Source organism: Pectinophora gossypiella, chromosome 6 (genome assembly GCF_024362695.1).
Source record: "Pectinophora gossypiella chromosome 6, ilPecGoss1.1, whole genome shotgun sequence".
NCBI classification, from domain to species: Eukaryota; Metazoa; Arthropoda; class Insecta; order Lepidoptera; family Gelechiidae; genus Pectinophora; species Pectinophora gossypiella.
Window position 1 is genome coordinate 11,186,176 of NC_065409.1, and position 22,386 is coordinate 11,208,561.

A 22,386-nucleotide genomic window follows, 5' to 3' on the forward strand; every position below is an offset into this window, starting at 1 on the left:
AAATCGTATATTTCACACGCGGAAGCGATGGTGTATGAGTACTCTATGTACTGCTGCCAGACTACCACAGATAACGAACAACCATTCAGAACCGGGAATGGAATGATTGTTTTTTTTCTCTTTCTATCAGATGTTTCATGAAAAGGATAGAACATGTAAGATCTTTACCATTGTTTTTATCTGTGCTCTCACTCATTTCTTCAATGAATTTGGGAGGGGTGATTAGTGGAATGCGTGTGTATTTCCAAATTCCGGATTTTGGCTTTATTTTATGATTATCAGTTTTTACGTAGTGTTATTACGAAAATGTGCACATAATAGACTATTCTAATAGTGTGTAACATCAGTTGCTCAGTTTGATCGTTTTCTATGGGCGTCGATAATCATGCAAAATGGCCAACGATTTGTGGTCATGTACCTGTTGTACGGAGGCTTTGACATGCTGGCTGCGTCTAAAGCTGTCGCCAGAAGAGATAGAGCAGCGGTACAGAAGCAAGGAGATCGATAGGATACTGGAGAAAGACAAACAGACTCTGCGGCGGCAAGTTAAACTGCTGCTGCTCGGCGCAGGTGAAAGCGGAAAGTCAACATTCCTGAAACAGATGAGGATTATACACAAAGTGAAGTTCGAGCCGGAGCTGGTGCGCGAGTATCAGCATGTGATATACCAGAACATAGTGAAGGGCATTCAGGTGCTGGTGGATGCGCGCGATAAGCTGGCCATCCCGTGGGAGAACCCGCGTAACCTGGACATCGGCCAGCAGGCGTTGCACTTCAACAGTTCCGCCACGCTGGACAGCCGGCTGTTCATGCATTACGCGCCCCACATACACTCCTTGTGGTTGGATAGAGCCATCAAAAGGGCGTACGACAGGCGAAGAGAATTTCAATTGGTGAGTGACAAGTCATGTTTGCCTAGTAAACAAAATGAATGTAACAGTTTTCTTTGTATCCTTGTTAGGAGGTTTAAGGATATTTTGTCATGGATCTTTGCTATTGATTGTTGTTAGAATAATACAATGTTTTTCAATGATTGACCTTCTTATAGTTGGTTATCTTAATTGGGTCTTAATTATGTTGTCTTCTTTGTGGTTATTCAACACAATATTAAGTTGTGATTCATTTAATATGCAGTTATAAATGTTGTGTATTCATATGGGTTGTTATGTTTGTGTGCATGTTTGGTGTAGCTTTGTCCAAGCACTGGGAAATCCCATTATCACATTGAATGGTAATTTGGTAGAAGTAAGTTATTAGAACATTTAGGAGAAAGAGAGTAGCTTTTTTAAACTTGTGTCTTAATTTCTTATGCAATTTATTTCAATTTACATTACATTTGTATTACAGGTTAACTTGATTCATTTAATTTTGCCATCCTGGTAGACTGGTGTATTTTAATCCAAATAGTAAATTAAAGAGGTTAATTTTCTTGAGTTACAACTACATATAAAACAGAAAAGAAATTCAGGATGTTCCTACCTATATACCTATCTATTACATACCTATAACACTATAGCATAAATAAATAAATTTGCAATACAATATATGGTAAATGAAGCAGTCACATACAGACAACCATAGGGTTATAGGAAATATCATAATATTATTGAGTTTAATGGATAGAATTACAACATTGCCATATTTAAAGATGGTTGAGTGAGCACTTGACATCCTATAATGTTTTCCTCTAGCGTGATCAAGTACCTACCTACCTTGGCTTTGCACACAACAACTCTGCATATGAATCATACTAATAACTTTGCTATGTGGTTGTTAAAATGAAACCTACTTTGATATAATTAGCAATTCTTTTCCCAGTTTCTTATTGTATAGTTTCATGATATTATTATTTTCAAACAGTTTGCTTTTAATATATATTTCAATAGCTTTTCTTCTGCACTCAAACATTACCATCCGCAGTTTGAAATGAGGCTAACATAACAATAAACGTAAATATTATTTACAGTAATATTTTCACACTACAATTGACAGAGCAAACAGCTTTGTAACTGGTATTAGATTGCTTTTATAAGGCAGATAGTTTCCTGCGGTCTCCACTGGTAGTTATTCCTTTAAAGTCATCTTGCTGCATAAATGAAATAATTGTAATTGCATTTCTTATCTCTTTGATTAGTCACCGGCGGTTGCGTCATGCGTCGAACGAACCAAGGCTTTAGTAGCAACATATGATTACAAGATGCTATTCATGGACTGCCATTAAACTGTCTTCTATAATCTATAATTTGCAGTTGATTAAGTCAACTAAAATAGCCTTTTATAAAGAACAAATGCTGCTTGCTCGACGTGTTTTTTACGTCTAGATTTTTATTATCACGTTAAAATAAACAGGTTTTTATTATTATTATGTTAATTTATAATTATAACTTTTTAAAACGAAACTTTCTACTAATACATTAGGTTATTTTTTAGACTTGAAAGATACATTCTCTGCTATGATACCCTGTTTTTATAAATTATTTGAAATATTCTACAGCTGCCATTGAGGTTGGCTGACCTCAGAAAGATAGTTGATACTGTGTCATAGTATCAATTTTCATACACGTTTTTTGATAGAGTGGGAATTGCGTTAACAACAACATGGGATCTTAAAACAGTAGTATTATTGTATGAGTAATATTATAAAACAGAATAAATTACAAACAGGTTTCATTTGGTCAAGTTTAGAATAGTTTGCATATATTTCCTCTACTGAGTCACCATCACCACACATCTGCAAAGATAAATCAGGTTAATTGGCAAATTATTTGTTAATAAATAATCATTGACTTTCAAATTGGCATTTGATGACAGTCATAAATAAAAAGTGGTGATAAAATTGGTTTTATAACTGATGAGTAATGATGGAGACATAAGTAGGTCAACAATAAGTTGTAATTTTCTTCTTTTGTCATGGGAAAGTAGGTACCGATTAAGTACGCACGTAACTCACTCAAGTTATGCATGCATGCACGTAATTTCGTAGTCGAATTTTACCACATGGAATTATGATATTCCTGCGATGATGAGCAGTGTGATATCTCTCTTCTCTTTTTCTATTTATCCCACTATTTCTACAAAGAATTGGCTTTCTGTAAGATACGTTTTTGTGTGATGCATGTTGAACTTACCCAATCACCGCATATTTACACATTTCGAATGATTCACTCGGCAATATGTCGTATTTACTAAGTATTTTGATAATTTTCCTGAACCTGTTAGATAAGTTATTTCATTAACAGAGATAACAATAATCTTGTTTAAACAGTGTTTCAAACATACCTTCCATTGTTCATTTGTTGTAGGTGTGAACCAGAAGAACCTTTGCACTATTAGGGAGTAATTATCGCTATTGATTCATATTGCTCCATCATGGCAAATTGCTCCAATTCTGTAATTGACATTGATTATTTAGAGCATGTAGGTTGGGTACACATTACCGTCATTAAGTCTAGAATTGTTCGTCTGTAGTGAAGGCTATTGGTATTTGGTCTGCTGGATGCTCTGTTATAGGTATTTACTATTTACATGGTTATTTTTTGACCATCTGATTCGTGACGTGACTTCTTCTCTCGTGTGGGTTGTGAGGTGGATTACCAACCTCATCAACTTTGCTGTCAGGGTTATTATTGAGCCGCCAAAGGCCCCTGACATGATTTATGTAACAACTACTTACTTACATCAGTAAGTAGTAACCGGGATCAACGGCTTAACGTACGTTCCGAAACACGGATAATCTTACTTTCGGACAATCAGGTGATGAGCCTGTAATGTCCTAACCAAACTAGGGATAACAAAGTAATTTTTGTGATATTTCCTCACCGGGATTCGAACCCGGGACCTCCGGGCCTTGACCCTAACTCTTAACCATTGGACCACGGGTCGTGACGAGACGAAGCATGCTTACGTAATAATGATTCAATCGCAGGAATCACTCTAGCTTTAAATAATAAAAGGTAGAGAAACATCTGACAGGCGGTGTTCTACATTGTACACCACCGCTACCGCTTACATTATTAGTACCTAATCTATTCTGGGGCTCTCTACTCTCAGAGTAACTTCTCTGGGCATCATACCGGAATACGTTTCGTTGATTGGAGGTGTTGCTTTGTCTGGATGAACTCTCTCTCTTTATTTAAGAGCTGCGCTCTTGTCGGTGGAGTAATCGCCATTACTCCATAGATAGGGCGTGTAGAACGGTGGTTGCCCCAATCGCCTTCCGTTCCGTTTTCTGGATGAACTACCACTGTTTAAATATGTCACTCGTGTAGGCTAAATCGAAGCACGCTAAGGATTTGAACTTCTAAAAATACATATTACTAGTAAATATCTACCTACTAGTACAAACATGTGTACAACTTCCTACATTACCGTTCGTACTACACAATTAGAAACATAAACCTACAGAGTTAAGACAGATTCTAAAGAAGACTTCCATTATATGTTATATTCGACGAAGCTGATGCCTACTATCTAGAAGGTTCAGTCAAAACTGCCCTCTATCTATTAACTCGAAAAGCAAATAAGTTTGCATTTAATAACTGTCTTACCTAATTACTCTGAAAATCTTTAGATACACCTACTTAATTATGTGTTTTCTTTATAGAAGTCATATTTGTTATTACTTATCTTAACTCACAAACTGTACCTACCCCTTGGGAATTGCGAGACATTCCCGCCACAAGTATCCTAGGATTACTTAATGGGAGGTCTCGGCCACGATGTAACTGAAATTTGTGAAATAAAGAATATATAATATATATTTTTTTAATGGTAAATGAAGATGTGGCCTAAGGTGGTACACGTTTACATTCTAATTTTGAAAACGGCTAAATATATAGAGAGATAGCAGTTTGGCGAAGTACTATTCAGATGGCCTAGCAGTGCCCTGGTGTACGCAACCAGGGCACTGTAATCGGCACACATGCATAGTACGGTCACGATTTTTAATATGTATACACTTTGAAACCATGTCACATTAACTTTTTTGACAAATTAAACCGTAAGTCTTATTAAATGTCAAATATGATAGTGCGACAGGGTTCTACAGTGGGTACATATTGCTCATGACTGTACCTACAACTGCCCGGACGTCTTTCCCCTAATTCGGGCATTTGCTAGTTACATAATAGGTTACCGATTGACCCGTATGCTATGGTCAATTATCAATGAAAAGAAAAATAGTTACATCAGTACTCGATAATAGACCGTACATATTTGTAATATTATTTGATAAACGTAATATGTATTGCGTTCCACATAAAGCTCGATTTCTTACAGCTAACAAAGTTGTATATTATTATATTACCGAGTTGTAATAAAATCTTATTATGCAAAGGAAGAAAACACGAAAATGCCAGGGTTGAATAATCGAGTAGGTACCTATCAGTAATGCAATGAAGCCTTTGTTTTGTGTCACCGACCACAATAATACACTGCCGTATTCATTCTGTTTTATGGCAAGGCGCGCATTCTTATCGTTAAAGAATTTTTATACGGCTTATCATGGCAAATAAGTCGTACTACTTACATTTTAAAACAATAAAGTACCTTCTCGTAAGCTGCAATTAACGCGAAATAAGCGTGAAATATCATTTTGCTGGCGCGAATTCACTTATAAATAATACTCGTAATTAGCAATGCTTCTGTGACGTCATTTTATAACTAATCAAAGGTCGTTTTAAACTGTGCATGCAAAAAAAAAACAATTATAAAAGCTGATATCATGAATTCTCACAAAAAGCGCTGAACTGCTGTTAATCATCTCAGCCATCTTAATTTAGCCGTTCTTGTAATTTTGATCTGGCTCGCATTCTACCAAGCTTACCTAGATTCTTTTGAGTATTACGAGTAGATGTAGGTACTTCGTTAGGTATGTTATCAATTTCTAAGAATTAAGATTAACTAAAACGATCGTCTCCGCGGAATTGACAATCAACATGATGTGATTGAAACATTTCGCGCCAATTCTCCAAACCTGTAAAAAAGAAAATTCAATTTACATAATATCAATCTGTACCCTAACCTAACACGCTAGAAGTACGGAACGTAGTTTACCACGATGTTCCAAACACGTCCCTCTCTCTAGGGCCAAATCGACCTTATTTGTTATTGATCGTGGAAATAGGAACATTTGCCATTTGGCCTAGGCCCTCAGTCTTCTCTTCCTACACAGACCCAATTAACGTTTCCATCACCAACATTGCAGAGCGACTCGGTGAGCTACTTCTTCGACGAGCTGGAGCGTATCGCGCGGCCGGACTACATCCCGTCACAACAGGACATCCTCCACTGTCGGAAGGCCACCAAGGGTATCACAGAATGCACCATCAACATCAACAATGTCCCCTTCGTGTTCGTCGACGTGGGCGGACAAAGGACGCAGCGGCAGAAGTGGACGCAATGCTTCGATTCTGTCACCTCCATACTTTTCCTCGTATCGTCTTCGGAATTCGACCAGGTGCTGTCAGAAGATAGGTGAGGATTTTCTCTTTTAACATGTATCATAACATAAGCTCTCGATATCCCAAGTAGTCAGAGGTACATCCATCGCAAGATGAACTAAGAACCCATATCTCACCAAGCTTTCAGTTAAATCAACTTTCTGGTAAGCAGTGTACGAAGTGGGTAGAAAGATCCATAAAACATCAGATAAATATTTGTAGCCATATTATATTGATACACTTGGTAATTAACTCTATAAGATGAATCTCCTATGGATATACGTAACTCACGCCGAAGAATGACAGTTATCTTGTCTCTACTTCTATGACATGCCGGGAATGATAAGCAGCATGGAAAATTTTACGCTTTTCGTTTAGTTTTGTGTCGAGCAAAGGCAAATTTCCTTTGGCGATGCTGGGTCGAGTCTGAATTATAATTATAGAAGAGTTTATATGTATATAAAAGTGTATTTTAAAAGAAATTTAAAAAGTATATTTGTTGACTCTTACTCAAATGTTGCTTTTCTATCGGAAAAGCGTAATATTTCGAGACAATTATACTATTTGGATATATAAGTAATGTTTTTAAAATTACAAAGTTTCTTTATAACATTTAGTAATGTAGGTGTGGAACGTGTTAGTCACCGATGTGGCGCAATAATGTAACGTAACCTGTGCTACGTGACGGGGTACTCAAACAAACGTGCGTGGAGACTCATCCAACAAATTCGGCCGTTAATTCTAAAATTAAAAAGGCACATAGCTAAACATGTTTTCACCAAAAGTTGTTTATTCAGCTCCATACTCAAAAATACACCAGGATTACACAAATATAACAGTTTTATTACCACTGAAGGGAAATGGTTAATTTTGTAGCCGTAAAATTGGGCGTAATAAAAGTTACTAATTATACCCCCATCAAAGGCAAACACGATACGTGACCTAATCATTGAGTCAGAATCTGACCGCAGAATCATCTTTATATTTACCTTGTTTTCATGTTGAGTACTTAATAACTATTTTGAATGATCCAAATATTATTTAAAAACGTAAACTAAAAGTAAAGTACTGAGTATCCGATGTTTTCATTTCAGGAAAACGAATCGTCTCTTGGAGTCGCTGAACATCTTTGACACAATCGCTAACAACACGAACTTCAAAGGCATTTCCATCATTCTGTTCTTGAACAAGTCTGACCTTCTAGCCAAGAAGGTGGTGAGCAAAGAGACGGACATCCGCTGGTACTACCCGCAGTTCACGGGCGACCCTCACAACCTGCGCGACGTGCAGATGTTCCTGCTCAACATGTTCGCCAACGTTCGGAGGGAGCCCAAGACGACGCTCTACCACCACTTCACCACAGCCATAGACACGCACAACATCGAGGTCGTGTTCAACTCCGTCAAAGACACCATCCTCAACAGGAACCTAGAATCTCTCATGCTGCAGTGACGAATGCGCCCAAACTGTTTCATTTCCAAAGTGTTTATCTTGTGTTGAACTTAGGAATTGTTAAATTGTGATATCTTTGCAATATTCAGTTGGACGTTTTGTGTTGCGAGTCCTGTTTGATGTATGTTCGGCACCGGATTGCCAACCAGCATAATAGTTATTGCACAGATGAAAGACAACGCATGTGATGTATTAGTGACGAGACTACGAGGCGCCTCAAAGACGGCCTAGTTTATAGCGACGGTTGTAACATAAGTAATTTGGCACATTATCATTTACCAAATTAATATTTGGTAATGCTATGTATATTATATTGTAATGATACATTTGTATATCAGTATATTTATGACCAAAAATGTAGATTTTGCACTTGAAATATATTATTATGATCACTTTTGGACAATTTTACGTGTGTAACTACGCTATATGTAATTACATGCGGTCAAGGGATTAGGTAGTTACTACACAGTATACTCCATATTGTACACATTAGAGTTAGAGATGATTTGTATACAATGCATAGTGGATATAGTACTTTGTCATGGACAAAATTTAGGAATGAAGCAAATTGGACCTTGAAATTGAACATGTTTGATTGAGATTTGGGAAGTTGATAGGTCCTTGTTGCAGTGCCAAGCTGAGACTAGATGCATTACTATACTAGGGTGTAGTTGTCGGCTAATATATCAGTAAGTAGTAGTGAAGTCACAAAGAGATTGCTCTAACAAGGTGCCACAAATTAAGGACATTGCTTGTTTTATTTGAAAGACTTACGCAGTCCCTTCAGGGAATAAAATGTATATAAAGCATCGGTTCATGAAATTCTTTAAACACTGTGATTGAAATTTGTATAAAAGTATTAGGCTGTAAACAGCAACGAAGGTTTTTTACACTATTTTACAATAAATTCATTTATACGCTCAATATCATTTACATCATGTTATCGCGCAGAGATTGTGAGGCTCACAGATGTGTATATTATGTGAATGATTTTCATTATTTTTCGAGAATTAAGTTTTCAGTTTTCTATTCTTAAATATATTCCGTCCCTTGGCACAATTTGAAGCAAAGACGTTGTAATCTCACTAGTGTCTATCGTGTATATTTTATTTACATTGCTATGAAGGACTTTCCAAGGTACGTTCCCCAAAAAAATAATATTACGCTGTATAAAATTGCGTTTAACCGTCCATTTTCACGGATATCAGACATATACAATTTTTTATAACTTTTATCTTTGTTTTTGGGTATAAAACATGACCTTTTTTATTACACCCAGGTACAATTATAACCTCCACCCATTATTATTCTCATTAAAATAAAGAGAAGCAATATAGGTAGCAATATCATTCTATGTATAATGTGATCCAAAATATCAAGCTACAATTAGTTTTATATATGTTGCTGCCATTATATTAGGTTTTTGAATAATTATGTACCCCAGCAATGAGAAAATAAGTAATCAGAATAAGAATGGATCGAAGATAGATTATTATTATTCTGATCAAAATTAAGAGAAGTAATATAGGTAGCAATATAATTTTATACATAATCTGATCCACAGGCAACACATATTTTTGTTTATGCTTCTGTCATTATATTGTTTTTGGATTATGATGTACCCAAGTAATGAGAAAATAGGTAATTATCACGTTAAGTTTGGACAGCGCCATCTGTATTCCTTTTGGGGTATGAAGCCTGAAAAGTCCTTCATTTTGTACAATAAATATAAATAATTTCAACAAAGGGCACAAATATAGTCCTTATTGATCGAATGTTAATTTTAAAGATCAGGTGGAATTAATGAATTGATCTGATTTGATGATTATATTTTTATGATGCATAATTTCGATCATAATAATTATACTCATTTAGCCTTGTAAGTTTCGTAAGCTTTAGTATATTTATTTGAAAAACATAGTTGGTAAAATTTAATTTTTATTTACAAATTTTAGATAAAACGTATCTATTTATTCCGTGTAAATTTTATATGATGGTTTATTTGAGGCTATCTTTGTAAATACCTCTTTAGTTATATTCTGTATATCATTTGGTATTTTCAGGGCTCTCGTGTTTCGTTTTCTTAAAGATCGGTTTGTTGTGGAAATTCCCTTAGATCCGGGATAAGACTGGTAAAACAGCCGTCTTAAAGGAAACTGAAGTGTCGACGAGCGTTTTAGTTTTATTTTAGTTGTTATCTCACTGGGGCTGAGTCGGTACGTCGTAAGGTTGTATTTTTCCATTAACAGTGATAACTTGCATTTAATAGTGCCATCGTGTGGTGCAAACCGAAAACCACTTAAAATTATTCAAAATTTGTGTCAACACTTCTTATAAAACGTGTCTGTAATCTCGGAGTATTGTACAACAGTCATGTTACATATAATTTACGTCGGAATGTTTTGACAAGGTCTCCATGAGGGACTTTCCAATCGGCGTTTCCCAAAAACACGATAGATGGCGTTGTTTTTTCTACGTAAACTTCTAATTTCATGGATAACATACATTATGCATCTTTTATCTTTGTTTTTGGGTATAAATGACCCTTTTTATTACGGGTTCCCCAAAAACACGATTTAACCTCGTAACGCCGAAGCATAATTACGATTTCGAAGTAATAAACGACGGTGGTACCTTGAAAAGGACCAAATTTTTGTAGTCGTAAAGGCCGAGCACTTCAAGTACAAATTTTAAAGTGTTAGAGTTATCCGATCGGGTTCAAATTAAGTGGAGACCTATGTAAGGATGAATAGAAGACATTTTTGAAAAAAAATACGTTTTTTTTTAGTTCTTCCAGAAGGACTCCCGGTTTGAGTCACTACTTTTAGTAAAATTTGAAAAATATTATTATTATAAAGGGTTATGTATTTTTTCATTAACATACATACCTATTTGTACGTCATAAATATGTGTATATACTTACATATTTAAATATAAAATAAGTAACGAGTTTTAGTTTTTATGATGTAGTTTGTGATTAGTCCCTCTGGAAGTACATTAGGTTTATATTATTAGGAAAAATAATAATTCATGGTGTCAGTTTAGATCATCATTAGAAGGAAAAAGGAAATAAAATGAAGACGGTAGTTTTTTTTTAATCATAAGATCACGTAAGCAAGTCAGTCTATATCGGTATTATTTAATCACATATAACAATTTAAAAAACTTTTTGAAAAATATCCGGACATGACACCTAAAGTCCCTTGCAAAGGACTAAAAAAGTTTGCTTTCATATTGCTAACGATATCGATACAAAATTGATAAAATAACTATGTCATGTTGTTGATTATTATCTTACCTGCGATTTCTGAAAATAATGTGTATGAAAAACTACGAAATTCGATTATTAACTTGATTTTTTTTTTACCTCGTCGCCGTGTGCGCGCCATCTTTACCAATAAAATGACAAATTACGACAAGTGATACATATTTCTTTTTTATTAAAGCCACCTATTCACGAAATTGAATGAACTAGTTCATAGACAAAATACTTTTTTTCTCAATCGACGCAAAGGTTTGAATTAAATTGACAGGCAAAGTTTTGGTACTTTTAAAAGTACCTTCGTTGATTATTAGAACAAACTATTTCAAAACCTTCGGCCTTTATGACTACAATTATTTGGTCCTTCTCAGAGGACCCCAGGGCTTACGAGGATAAGGCGTTGTTATTACACCTAGGTACAATTACAACTTCCACCCATTATTATTCTCATCATAATAAAGAGAAGTAATGTAGGTAGCAATGTCATTCTATACATAATGTGATCCAAATATCAAACAACAATTAGTTTTATATTATGCTTTTGCCATTTCATTTTTGAATAATTATGTTAAATGTAAAATAAGTAATCACGTTTAAAGTGAACAACGCCATCTATCGTGTGTTTGGGGAGCGTCGATTGGAAAGTCCTTCATTGCAATAATGATACGAACTTTTGATAAGTTTACAAAAATGTTTAAGTAAATGCATAATACGCGTGGCGATTCGGAAGATAAATGCAATGAAAATAAATGGTTTTCTATGTACAATACAATGTTATAATAAAGGATTGCAACGCGTATTGTGAGGTGTAATAGCGTGACAAATATGATTTTATAGTTATTTGATTGTTTCGTGGAGAGTGGGGAGTTGAAACATGGGTCTCAAATAGTAGCGAATAGGTCGGGCCGCTGTGATGGTGTTATAGGCTGCTGTTAATATTAGCTACCGAAATTCATTCACTGTTAAACAAAAATGTAATTGGACAATGGTGTCAATGGTTATGATTTTAGATACTCATTGAAATTATGAGGTCTTTTTCTACAAATATCACACGAAATATAAGCCTCTCGAATATTTAAAGTGAAAAGGCTTGGATCGTTATCATATAATTTATAATTAACTTATTACTGGTGCTGATTCCTGTACACACCGTCTAATTTTATTTTGTTATACCTGTCATTTTCTTATCCGCTGAAAAAGAAAGGGACGGGTGGTTACCCTGATTGATAGGCTTAAAAATGGAACACACGTCAATTTTAAGCAGAAATTAAAAAAACCCTAATTTTATATTGGCCAATAACCCGACAGAATTAAGTTGACAAGACATCTCTAACGGGTTGCATATTAGAAAGGTGCCTATTTCGTTCGCTCGGGTTATCCGTTCATTTTAAAATTAACAGTTGACATTCATCCGTCCCTTTCCTTTTCTGTGGATAAGAAAATGAGAGGTATAACTTGAAATTAGGATGTGTCTGCAGGAATCTGGGCCACAAGAATATTTACGCGGACATTCCATACAAAAATCTTATTCTTACCGTGTGCTGCGCGTGTGAGTGAGATAGAGTCCGCGTAGTTTCCCCCATACTCCTTAGTGGCTTACGGTGGTGAGTTCCTCCGGTCAAGTAGTTAATGCAATCTACGGCAAAAGTCACGTCAAAAAAAAAAATGGTGAGTTCCGCGCCCGATACGAATTGGTGCGAGGCGGAGAGTTACCGTTCTATACGTGTAGTATTATTCTATATTATATTGTATTCGGTATTACTCTAAATTCAAATGACCATCCATATATCATGATACCTTCACGTTAAAACCCGCTAATAATTATCATTGCCTTCATTACGTCGCTTATATTTCGTGTGGAACAACTAGAAAAGGTGCAAACATGTATGGTGTTAATTCGTATTTTTGAATCAGATGTATATTTTGCCTCTCTTTCAAAATAACAAAGAGGGATAGAGTCAGAATATAATCTTATTTGGGTTGATAGTCTAGAGGAATTAAAATGGATGTTACAGTGAATGTATCGCGGTAGCTGAATAGAGTTATTTATAGATTGTCAAGCTTGGGGTGCCAATTTCTTACATTGCTCGAAAAAATATCCATTTAGACCTAAAAATATGTGGTTATATCATTTATATAAACAGAGAATCATGTTGGGATATTTTTTATACAAGTAAGGATTAGCCTCTATAGCTAAGATGGCTGCGGCAACACTGACTAAGTGGTGATGATTTTTAAGTACAATTTCTCAATGTAATAATAATATAATTAAAAGCAATGTAAACGGTCAAAGAACGTTATTTATAGAGTATCTGTTATTTTTAAACTTTTTATTTGGATTATTTTTCTAATAATAATAAATTGATGGTTCAGTGTGGACGCAGCCGGAGTGTAGGCGGTTAGAAAGAAACGCTACGAATTTTAATATACGTTAGGAGTCGTATACACTCATGTTATTGTATGCTAGAGTGTTGACAATACCTTTTGGAATTCCTCTATATTTTGTATACAGCCCAATATTTATTGTACAGTGTAATAAAATACCATGCATGTATGTTTGTATCTTTTATTTGTGACCTTAAACAAGCGTTGTCGGCGCCTGGCTTCGTAGTCGTAACTGCCTTTAGAAAACTTGCAACGGAAACGCGGCGCGGTAACCGCAGAGTACTATATATAAACGTTGATCACAAAACGTTTACAGCAGTCGACTGATGAATATCAATAGATTCTTAGGTTTAATTGAATTATTGAATAATAAATTAAGTATTCATTTTTAGAACAAAATAGAAATGGAAAAGGAAAACGTCGGGTTTATTACATTACGGGGTAACTCAACGCAGAATATAATTTTGTTAGAACTTGGATTTCAAGACTAATTAACTAATTGAATTTATAAAGGGCTCTGGAGCAGATGCCCGTATAATCACGATAGTATTTAATTCTTAGTCCTATCGTAGTTAGAACTCTGGAAAGTAACAAATTGATACCAGAAATGAGAAAGTTAGTGCGCTCTCTTTTAAAAAAATAATAAGTACAATCAATCAATCAATTCAATCAGGTCAATTTAATGATCAACATTATAATAAATATATCCTATAAGAATATTAAACCTTATAATTATGAGGTTAAGAAAACGAAAATCTATTAAATTGGCCCTACTATTGTATGACATTCTGGCCTTCTTATCGAAGGAGGTAGATCGGTACATTTTTGTCATTTTTTGCAAAACAACAAAGTAAGTTATATAACTACCTATTGTAAATTTTCTGCCAACTTTTTCCTTTTTTTCAAGAGCTAACAAGATGGAAGGTATTCTGCGTATAGGTAGCGAGCAAAGATACCTAATTATCTGCCTAAGGCATGATGTAATTTGTAGTTCTTGACCGCCGTTACTTGTGTTGGGGTTGGGGTTGGGCCATACAAACTTAGCTTTTTAAGGTACGAAAGGTCTGGTAGCTGGTGGCTCTTAGGCTATCTAGCTTCATACCGTTTGTTTCTAAGAAAATGTAATTACCGCGCAGTCGCACTGTATTATGTCAGGAAATAAGAAAATAAATTAAAACTCAACGCAACTAAGTTGAAAATCAAATATCCTTCTGAAGACTTTGTTAAGGCCCTTTATCGCTCCTAAAATAACTGGAATCTCTAGTGTTTAGCCTTAATTTTCCTTACGAAACTTGGTTCTGACTTCCGCTTCATGCTTTTGTGAAGAACTTTGAAGTTGTACCTATTAGATAAATAAGTTCTTGATAGAACTCTTGATAACATGGAATGGATGGAATTAAGTCTATTTCACACTGTGAGTGGGAATCACAGGTCCTTTGACCGTTGCTTTGTAGTGAAAACCTCAGCACCTTTCTGAAAAATCACATTCTGATGTTATTTTTGTCAACAAAACCTCGCAACAGACAAAAGCATTTGTAGTCTCAGTTTTTACCTGGAATTAATGTAGCGTGTCTATTTCAAAGTTTTGTTGACGAAAATTACAACAAAATTGATTTTACAGTATTATAAACGCGAGGCTTACGAGGTTTTCACTACAAGGCGACGCTACGTTGTTAACTTACCCAGTAGTGCCACATATTTAGACATGTTATATGACTAGCGAAATTCGATCGAGTATTCCCTATTAATAATTACTTACTCCTATTTAAAAAATAAAATGTGTGTGTCTGCCTACCTAGTTTAGAATAAATTTGTTGAATGTACGAGTAAATAAACGTATTCGTGAGAAGACGCCAGACAGCAAATTGGGGTTCTAATTTCAAACTAGTGAACCGTTTCCTGATTTCTTCCTTACGGTTCGTCTACCATCGTTGCCAGCGATCTACTGTAGGATCGATCGACTACAGAATAGGTATGTTACGTGTTTATGTACTACTTTGCGACGTGAATCACTCTTTGAACGCTCTTATTTTGTTGTAGTTACAACATCGGAATGGGGACATGCATTCCTACTGCACGCATGACATGACACCGTGTGGTAAAATGGTGTGAGGGATTTTCCTATCCTATTTACTTTTAATAAAAATATATTGTAAGTACTTACTGAAATAAAACTAATCATTCGTAGATGATTATGTAGATATAAATTATATATACTATTACGTGATAAAATTAACAGGTACTTACCTAGTTTTCTTTTTTTACACAGTCAATTGTTTTGAAAATCTGCGAAATTTTTCAAATTCTCCGTCGTGTCTGAATCTACCTTTTCTGAACAACGATAAGGTAAGAAGGTAAGGCAAATTTAGTTTGAATTCTAGTTCTAGTCCAAAAGATTTAGCAACGTCTATGTTTAGCAATCTGCAGACAATCCCTAGAGGGCGAACTGCTATTTTGTAGAGTCCAGTGCTCTGCCCTTGTGAATATCACATCCATACGATATTGGTACTCGGAAAGCTTTCCACTCCTCTATTGTCTTCTTAGACAGCGATAGGTACTCTGCGAGGCGTGCGTTTTGCTTCAACACTTGCCAAGTTCATTGTCAATATATCTCAATTATTGTGTGCCTATAGGTATAGCAACTATGTTTATTAGTTTACATAGTTAATCTCTGAATCCTAAAACTTCTTTAAACATAATATAAGAGGAGAGAAGATGCGCTTCATATCCCGGGACTCCTGTGGGAAATAACGTCGTAAAAGATTTATGAAAACTTTTCGTGTAATTAAACTTTCTTTTTGATGAAGCGTCATAAACCTCAGTGGTGGCTAGGTTTACGGCACCAGCAGTTAAAGAGGGCTTAGATAGGTATGGTAAGGACCAACTGGAGGAAAAGGCTTCATATTTTCTTTGTACTTACGTATAATAAAAGTTTGATGACACAAAAAGATATGTATAAAGTCGAGGTTTTACCAGTACAGCTTTTGATACGGCATGCTATGCGCGCGCATGTTATTTCTTCACGATATAACATTGCGATTTTGTCGTTAATTTTTGTCGGGATTTAAACAAAAACAAGGGCTTTTATTGGTTAGGCAGATACTTAGTTCTTGTGTAACTTAAGGCAGGATGCCAATATCAGGATTTGCCCTAAGCTGTTCTCTCATGGCTGCGATGACTGTTCTACCCGCCTCGGTAAGGATTAGAGCAACTTACACTTGCATTTAATGTAAGTAAGTGTTTTATGTTTTTATTTAATGTACTTAAGTTTTTATTAGCTGACGATGTTTTGATTACATTCTATGAATGGAACTCGTTATAAACCTACCTAATAAATTATCGCAAGAAGAACTTCGTAAATAAGTTATGGAGACTTACATCATAGTCATAGTGAAAAGTAGCTTGGAAAGTGCTGCACCGACAAGAGCGTGGCTCTTAAATTGATGATGTTGATGACGTCATAGTGTCATGGCACGGGTTCGAATACCGGCCTGTGCTCTAAGCTACTGAATTCGATAAATTCATGTTGGATCATAGATAAATTGATATTCCTTATCATTACATGGGACTTAAACATAGCTGGTGACGAGTATGTGTATATACTATCCTCTGCCTACCCTTTCGAGGATACAGGCGTGATGTTATGTTGTACAATCTCAGGTAAGTAACTACCAGACTGACTGTGTATTAAAATTTATAAAATGAAAGTTCCTTGTCCCTACTTAACAATAGGTGAATAATCCCATTATGTGGATTGATGGTTATTGGTGTTGTACATTATAAGACAAAGACGATACTCCTGGCCATCAGCCCCAATATCCTGGGTTCAGCTAATAAAAGGCAATTTACCTGATATTCAGCCAGTAATAACTTCTTGTACCTCCAAATTATGTTAAGGAATAAGTATTTTGTTCAGCCTCTTTTTCGGGTCCACGACTCGCGCGTTAACACGTTCTGAAATAATTACTGAAGTTAGTAAAGTGTCAAAAGTTGAGTTATTAGTTTAATATATAAGTAGGTACGTAACATTGTAATATAATAACGTGTGGAGGTGGTTTCAACTGGAAAAAAGGAGAAGATTTTATTATTCTTTTATTAAGTAAAAGATTTGAGTGCCTTTGACCACGATGAAGCCTGGTCTTAAGCAGCGATGTGGTCTAAGGTGGACATAGAATGCGTTCATCAAAAGTCAAAGTCAAAATATTTTATACTGCTATAAAAAATATTATAATTTTTTTTCTGCTTGATATCCCGGGTATATTATCAAACCATAAGTTCACTAAGGGATGTACCTACCTACTCATCCGCTCCATCATAATGAACCTAACGTGATGGGGTTAGAAGTCACGGACCGGAGGCACTATACGATCATCATACCCATATTAGATATTACCCATGACAGGTATGACCATTAGGTATTGGTGCTAATTCCTGTAAATACCATCTAATTTTATTTTAAGTTATATCTGTCATTTTCTTATCCGCCGAAAAGGAAAGGGACGGGTAATCGACAAGCATAAAATTTATGGAACACACGTCAATTTTAAGCACAAATCTAAACCAACCGTCTAAAAATTTTACATCAGTCAATAACCCGACACATTCATTTACTCATTCTTCCTAAAATTAAGAGCTGTGAATCATCCGTCCCTTTCCTTTTCGACGGATATGAAAATGACGGATATAACTTAAAATAAAATTAGGCGGTGTCTCCAGGAATCGGGGCCATTATATTATGTCCAATTTAAAAAGTTTAGGTTCCTAAGTAGGTACATTTTACTATAAATTTTATTGAATTAAAATTATTCCTGTTATTTTATTTGGAATTTTCAGGCTATTGGACATCTACTTAGTCAATTAGATAGGTAGGTATAATAAATAGTTCATTTCTATTTCAACGTTTTCTGAATGTAAAGTTTTATAAAAATGTGCAGTTTACAAATGGTTGCACTATAAAATACCCGCGGCCTGTAGAACGCTGAAATTTCACTTCAAATTAGTTTTGGTAAATGGCGGTCAATTTGGTGCAATCTTCGTTGCTATTTGCTGCCATTTTGTACGCCACAACTCGGAGAACGGACGATTTTGGATTCCCGACCCAATTAGGCCGATTGACCGAGGCTCAGGTCAACCAAAGGAAAGGACATCCTGTTTGGAAATCTAAAATTGTTTTAAATACTTAATACTTTTCACTTTCCCTGGATGTGGCTCTTGTTTGTTTGTTACCACTGAAAAGCTCTTTAGATTAAGAGTATCTTTAGAAGTGTCATTGCTTTAATGTATAGTAAGTAGAGACTTACTATACATTCTAAAGATATAAAAAAACTACTTACTTATTAAGTACTAATTTGATATTTTCATAACTTTAAAAAAAAAACATTGCAAGAATTTCGATTACAGGCTGGCAGACACCGGAAAAGTTTGTGATAGCCGTTTATTAGTAAAAAAGAATCTTAATATTTTTATTTTATAAATGGCGATACCTAAAAGTTTTCGTGCAATTTCAACCAGTTCTTTGTAAAGTTAACCATTCACTCTCAAAAACAATGTTATTTATCTCTTTATCTTTTTTCTCTTTTCATCAATGCACGCCTACTTATCTGGCTTCAGTGAGTATGGGCTATTCGTGGCCTAATTTATTCATAATTAAATTATAAATAAGTATATATTTTAATAAAGTTTTGGAATACTTAATAAAATAAAAACGAGATAAAAACATATTATTACAAATACATTTATGGAAGTTAGATATTTTTATTGAATTCTTAAATCGTTATATCTCAAGCACTACTTCCATGCGGTTTTTACTGTTGTAATCTGTATGTCTCTAAGTTTAAGATAAGTCTGTCTGATAGTAACTTAGCTCAACTATAAGTTGCTAGTAAACTTATAAATACCTAGGTAATTATTGTCATGATGACACCAGGGTTGATGAGATTGGTAATTCACCTTCCGACCCACACGATAGAAGAAGAAGATTGTCATGATCACGCATATTTTAAAAGAAGTTTTATTATCTGCAAGCAGATATTTCAATATGTAACATGAATATTAACTAGGTTAAAGTTAAAAGTTGCGAAACAATGGAATTTATATGGACTATTAATTTACCTGCACTTTTATTGTCCAAGCAAATGGGCCTATAATTTTAAAGTACTTATGTTAATGATTTAAAATATTATATATATTATTTATAATTGAAAATGTTTTACAACTAATTAATTAATTTAAAAACTAAGTAAACAGAAAAGGCGGGAACGGAAGTGAAATTTACACGGTGAACGAAACAAAAGAAGAACGGGGTTTGATTTGTTCCCCGCTTCCCAGACTTTTCTAATAGACGTTGGTTGTGGAAAGAATTACGATAGAAATTAATAAATAGCGGATAAAGTCACTCAATTACAGGGTATTCTTGAAATTATAGTTTTTGCTCTTGTTAATTATAGTCAGTGATCTTAACCTTCCACTCTGAAATATAGTAGGTACTTACTACCTATCTATTTTATATCGCGAATGTTGTTTTCATTTTGAAAATATTGCAGGCAGCATACAGAAGCGTAGTTCATATTATTATGTGCTCACGAGTAGATACCTACCTACTATGTGGTTGAATATAACACGGCTCGTGGGTAAAGCAAACAGCCACGTAAACATGAAGCTCGTAAATATTTCTTCGTGCGACAATATAAAATCATTTTGCATTGAAATTTGTGGACCGATGGATATAACAGCCAGAGCTGCATTTCAATTTAAAATAAACAGTTATAATAATGTTTTGGTACTTATTATAGTATTACGTACAATTGATCCATATAACTACTCGGTAAACAAGGAACTTTTGTAGCAAGAGAAGTGTGTCAGGATCGAAGTAAGTAAATGGTATTATGTCTGCTAACCCCGGAGGAAATAGGTGAGAGTTTATGTATGTGTATGTATGTAACCACTCGGTTTACACTTTTTATGAAGAAGAATATCTCTACTGGAAGGCGAATCAAATAATAATAAAATGACAAAGACAAAATTAAATCGAAAAAAAATCTGACTCGGACGGGACTTCAACCCTCAGCCGACGATTCATACTTAGATCGAAAGAATTTCGCATGGACAGGAGGAGGACCCGGTCGTGTAATGGTTAACATGCTCGTCCCAGCTTGATAAGAGCTGCGGGTTCCAGTCGCGTCTGTTTGCTTTTCCAAGGCCAAGATGTGTGTCTACAAGAAAAAGAAGAAATGATTCTGATTTCTGAATCAAAAAAAAACTGACACGTACGGGTCTTGATTTCTTAAATAAAATGGCTACAAAATATATTCTGATTAATTGCGGCTCTGTCTGCCACGTCACGTATGAGTGTATAATGGAAGTAGAACTTAATAACTACGTATTGAGGCTGCACTCGTTTTAATGACTTGTCATTGTATCCAACTAGGGATGTGAAAAAAGAACTATGGAACGGTCATAAGTTGTAGAGTTAAGTGTAGCACCCATACTTCATTTCGCTTTAATATCCTGCATGTGGATTATCAAAGAACGTCATCTATTAAATGATAAATCAGCCAGATTTGACATTTTAAAACGTCCGGGGTCCGTTCGTCTCTGGATCAATGTATCGAAATGTTGAAAAATAGGGGCGTTTTTAAACGGAACCGACGCGATATTCTCCGGTTGACATTTTGATTGGCGGAATAAATCACTCCTTTGCTCGAAACCTCAAATTAAACGTCCGCCTACAATTGCTTTTTGCGCAGCAATTAATAGGCAAAGGGGATTTCGTGAACTGCCGGAGTAAATCATTATTGGACATTAATTACTACAAGCGATTTTACTGTCTTGTCGTAGTGTTGATTTTAAATTGAATTGAAGGGTTTTTATAGGTAAGTACTCACTTATTAAAACTGTTACACGAATAAACTCTTGGAATCGTCCAAGAACATCGGTTCTTGTGCCTTACTTGTTGATTTTGATTAGAAGACAACCTAGCACCCACTGTCAGTACATAAACCCAAGATAAATCAACGTATGATGACAGATTATCAACCCATAATGATTAATTATGTTAATAAGGACACTAACCGTCAGTCGCGTTTTACGACATACACGCAAGATAAGTAGAACGTGTTCTGTCTGTTTTATATTCCCTCCTAGTCCAGTACAGCTAGGTATTTTACGGATAAACTTTTTATTACTCGTGCTATAGTTATATGAACAGAACAGATGAAGTCTGTCTTTCTGGTTAGGTATATTAGGTATGTACCTACATAGGTAGGTAGGTAGGTGGTGGGGGCGGAAGGCAAGAGGGAAACCACTGCCATATTTTTCCCTAAAAAAGTAGCATCGAAAATGTTGCACCGACAAGAGCATGGCTCTTAAATTGATGATGATGACCTACATAGGTAAATAAACATACAATACACAATACTCTTATCGTATTTATTGAACATAGGAACCTGAATTCTAACCTTTGTGTTAGATGAAACAATATTTATTGTAATTTTGTGCATGTGTTCAGACGATTATTTCGACACGGATTTAATGAGAATAATGAGGGCAAATGGGGTTGTTTTAATGGCGTTAATTCGAGGGCAGAATTTTAAAGCAAGCATGTGCTTGTATGTGAGTACCGATAAGTAGGCACTTGAGTTTATATTTCCGGGTACCGTTTTAGAAATCGGGTCGGTAATCGAGGTAGCTGTATTAGAGGTAACAGTGGGTGACGTACAGTGGAGCAGCGTGGTGGAGTATACTCTGCGGTTGATTGAGGGGAGGCCTTGTCTAGCAGTAGGACGTATATAGGCTGTTTATGATTTATGGTGCACAAAATGTGTTATAGAAAGTCTTGGACTTCCGCAT

At 35.3% G+C, this 22,386-nt stretch overlaps 1 protein-coding gene across 1 annotated transcript; it reads left to right on the forward strand.

Annotated features, from left to right (window-relative positions):
* Positions 1 to 197: 197 nt before the first annotated feature.
* Positions 198 to 13,708, forward strand: LOC126367553 (guanine nucleotide-binding protein subunit alpha homolog). The gene is made up of 3 exons (XM_050011133.1): positions 198 to 893; positions 6,206 to 6,474; positions 7,535 to 13,708. The coding sequence occupies exons 1-3, from the start codon at positions 393 to 395 to the stop codon at positions 7,890 to 7,892; spliced, it is 1,128 nt and encodes a 375-aa protein (XP_049867090.1). The 5' UTR covers positions 198 to 392; the 3' UTR covers positions 7,893 to 13,708.
* The last annotated feature ends 8,678 nt before the right edge of the window (positions 13,709 to 22,386 follow it).

Excerpts from the sequence above, each read along its gene's own strand:
- LOC126367553 (XM_050011133.1), top strand. The coding sequence starts at position 393 with ATGGCCAACGATTTGTGGTCATGTACCTGTTGTACGGAGGCTTTGACA. Across the intron at positions 894-6,205 it reads GGCGAAGAGAATTTCAATTG|AGCGACTCGGTGAGCTACTT; the intron begins GTGAGTGACAAG and ends CCAACATTGCAG. Across the intron at positions 6,475-7,534 it reads CAGGTGCTGTCAGAAGATAG|GAAAACGAATCGTCTCTTGG; the intron begins GTGAGGATTTTC and ends TTTTCATTTCAG.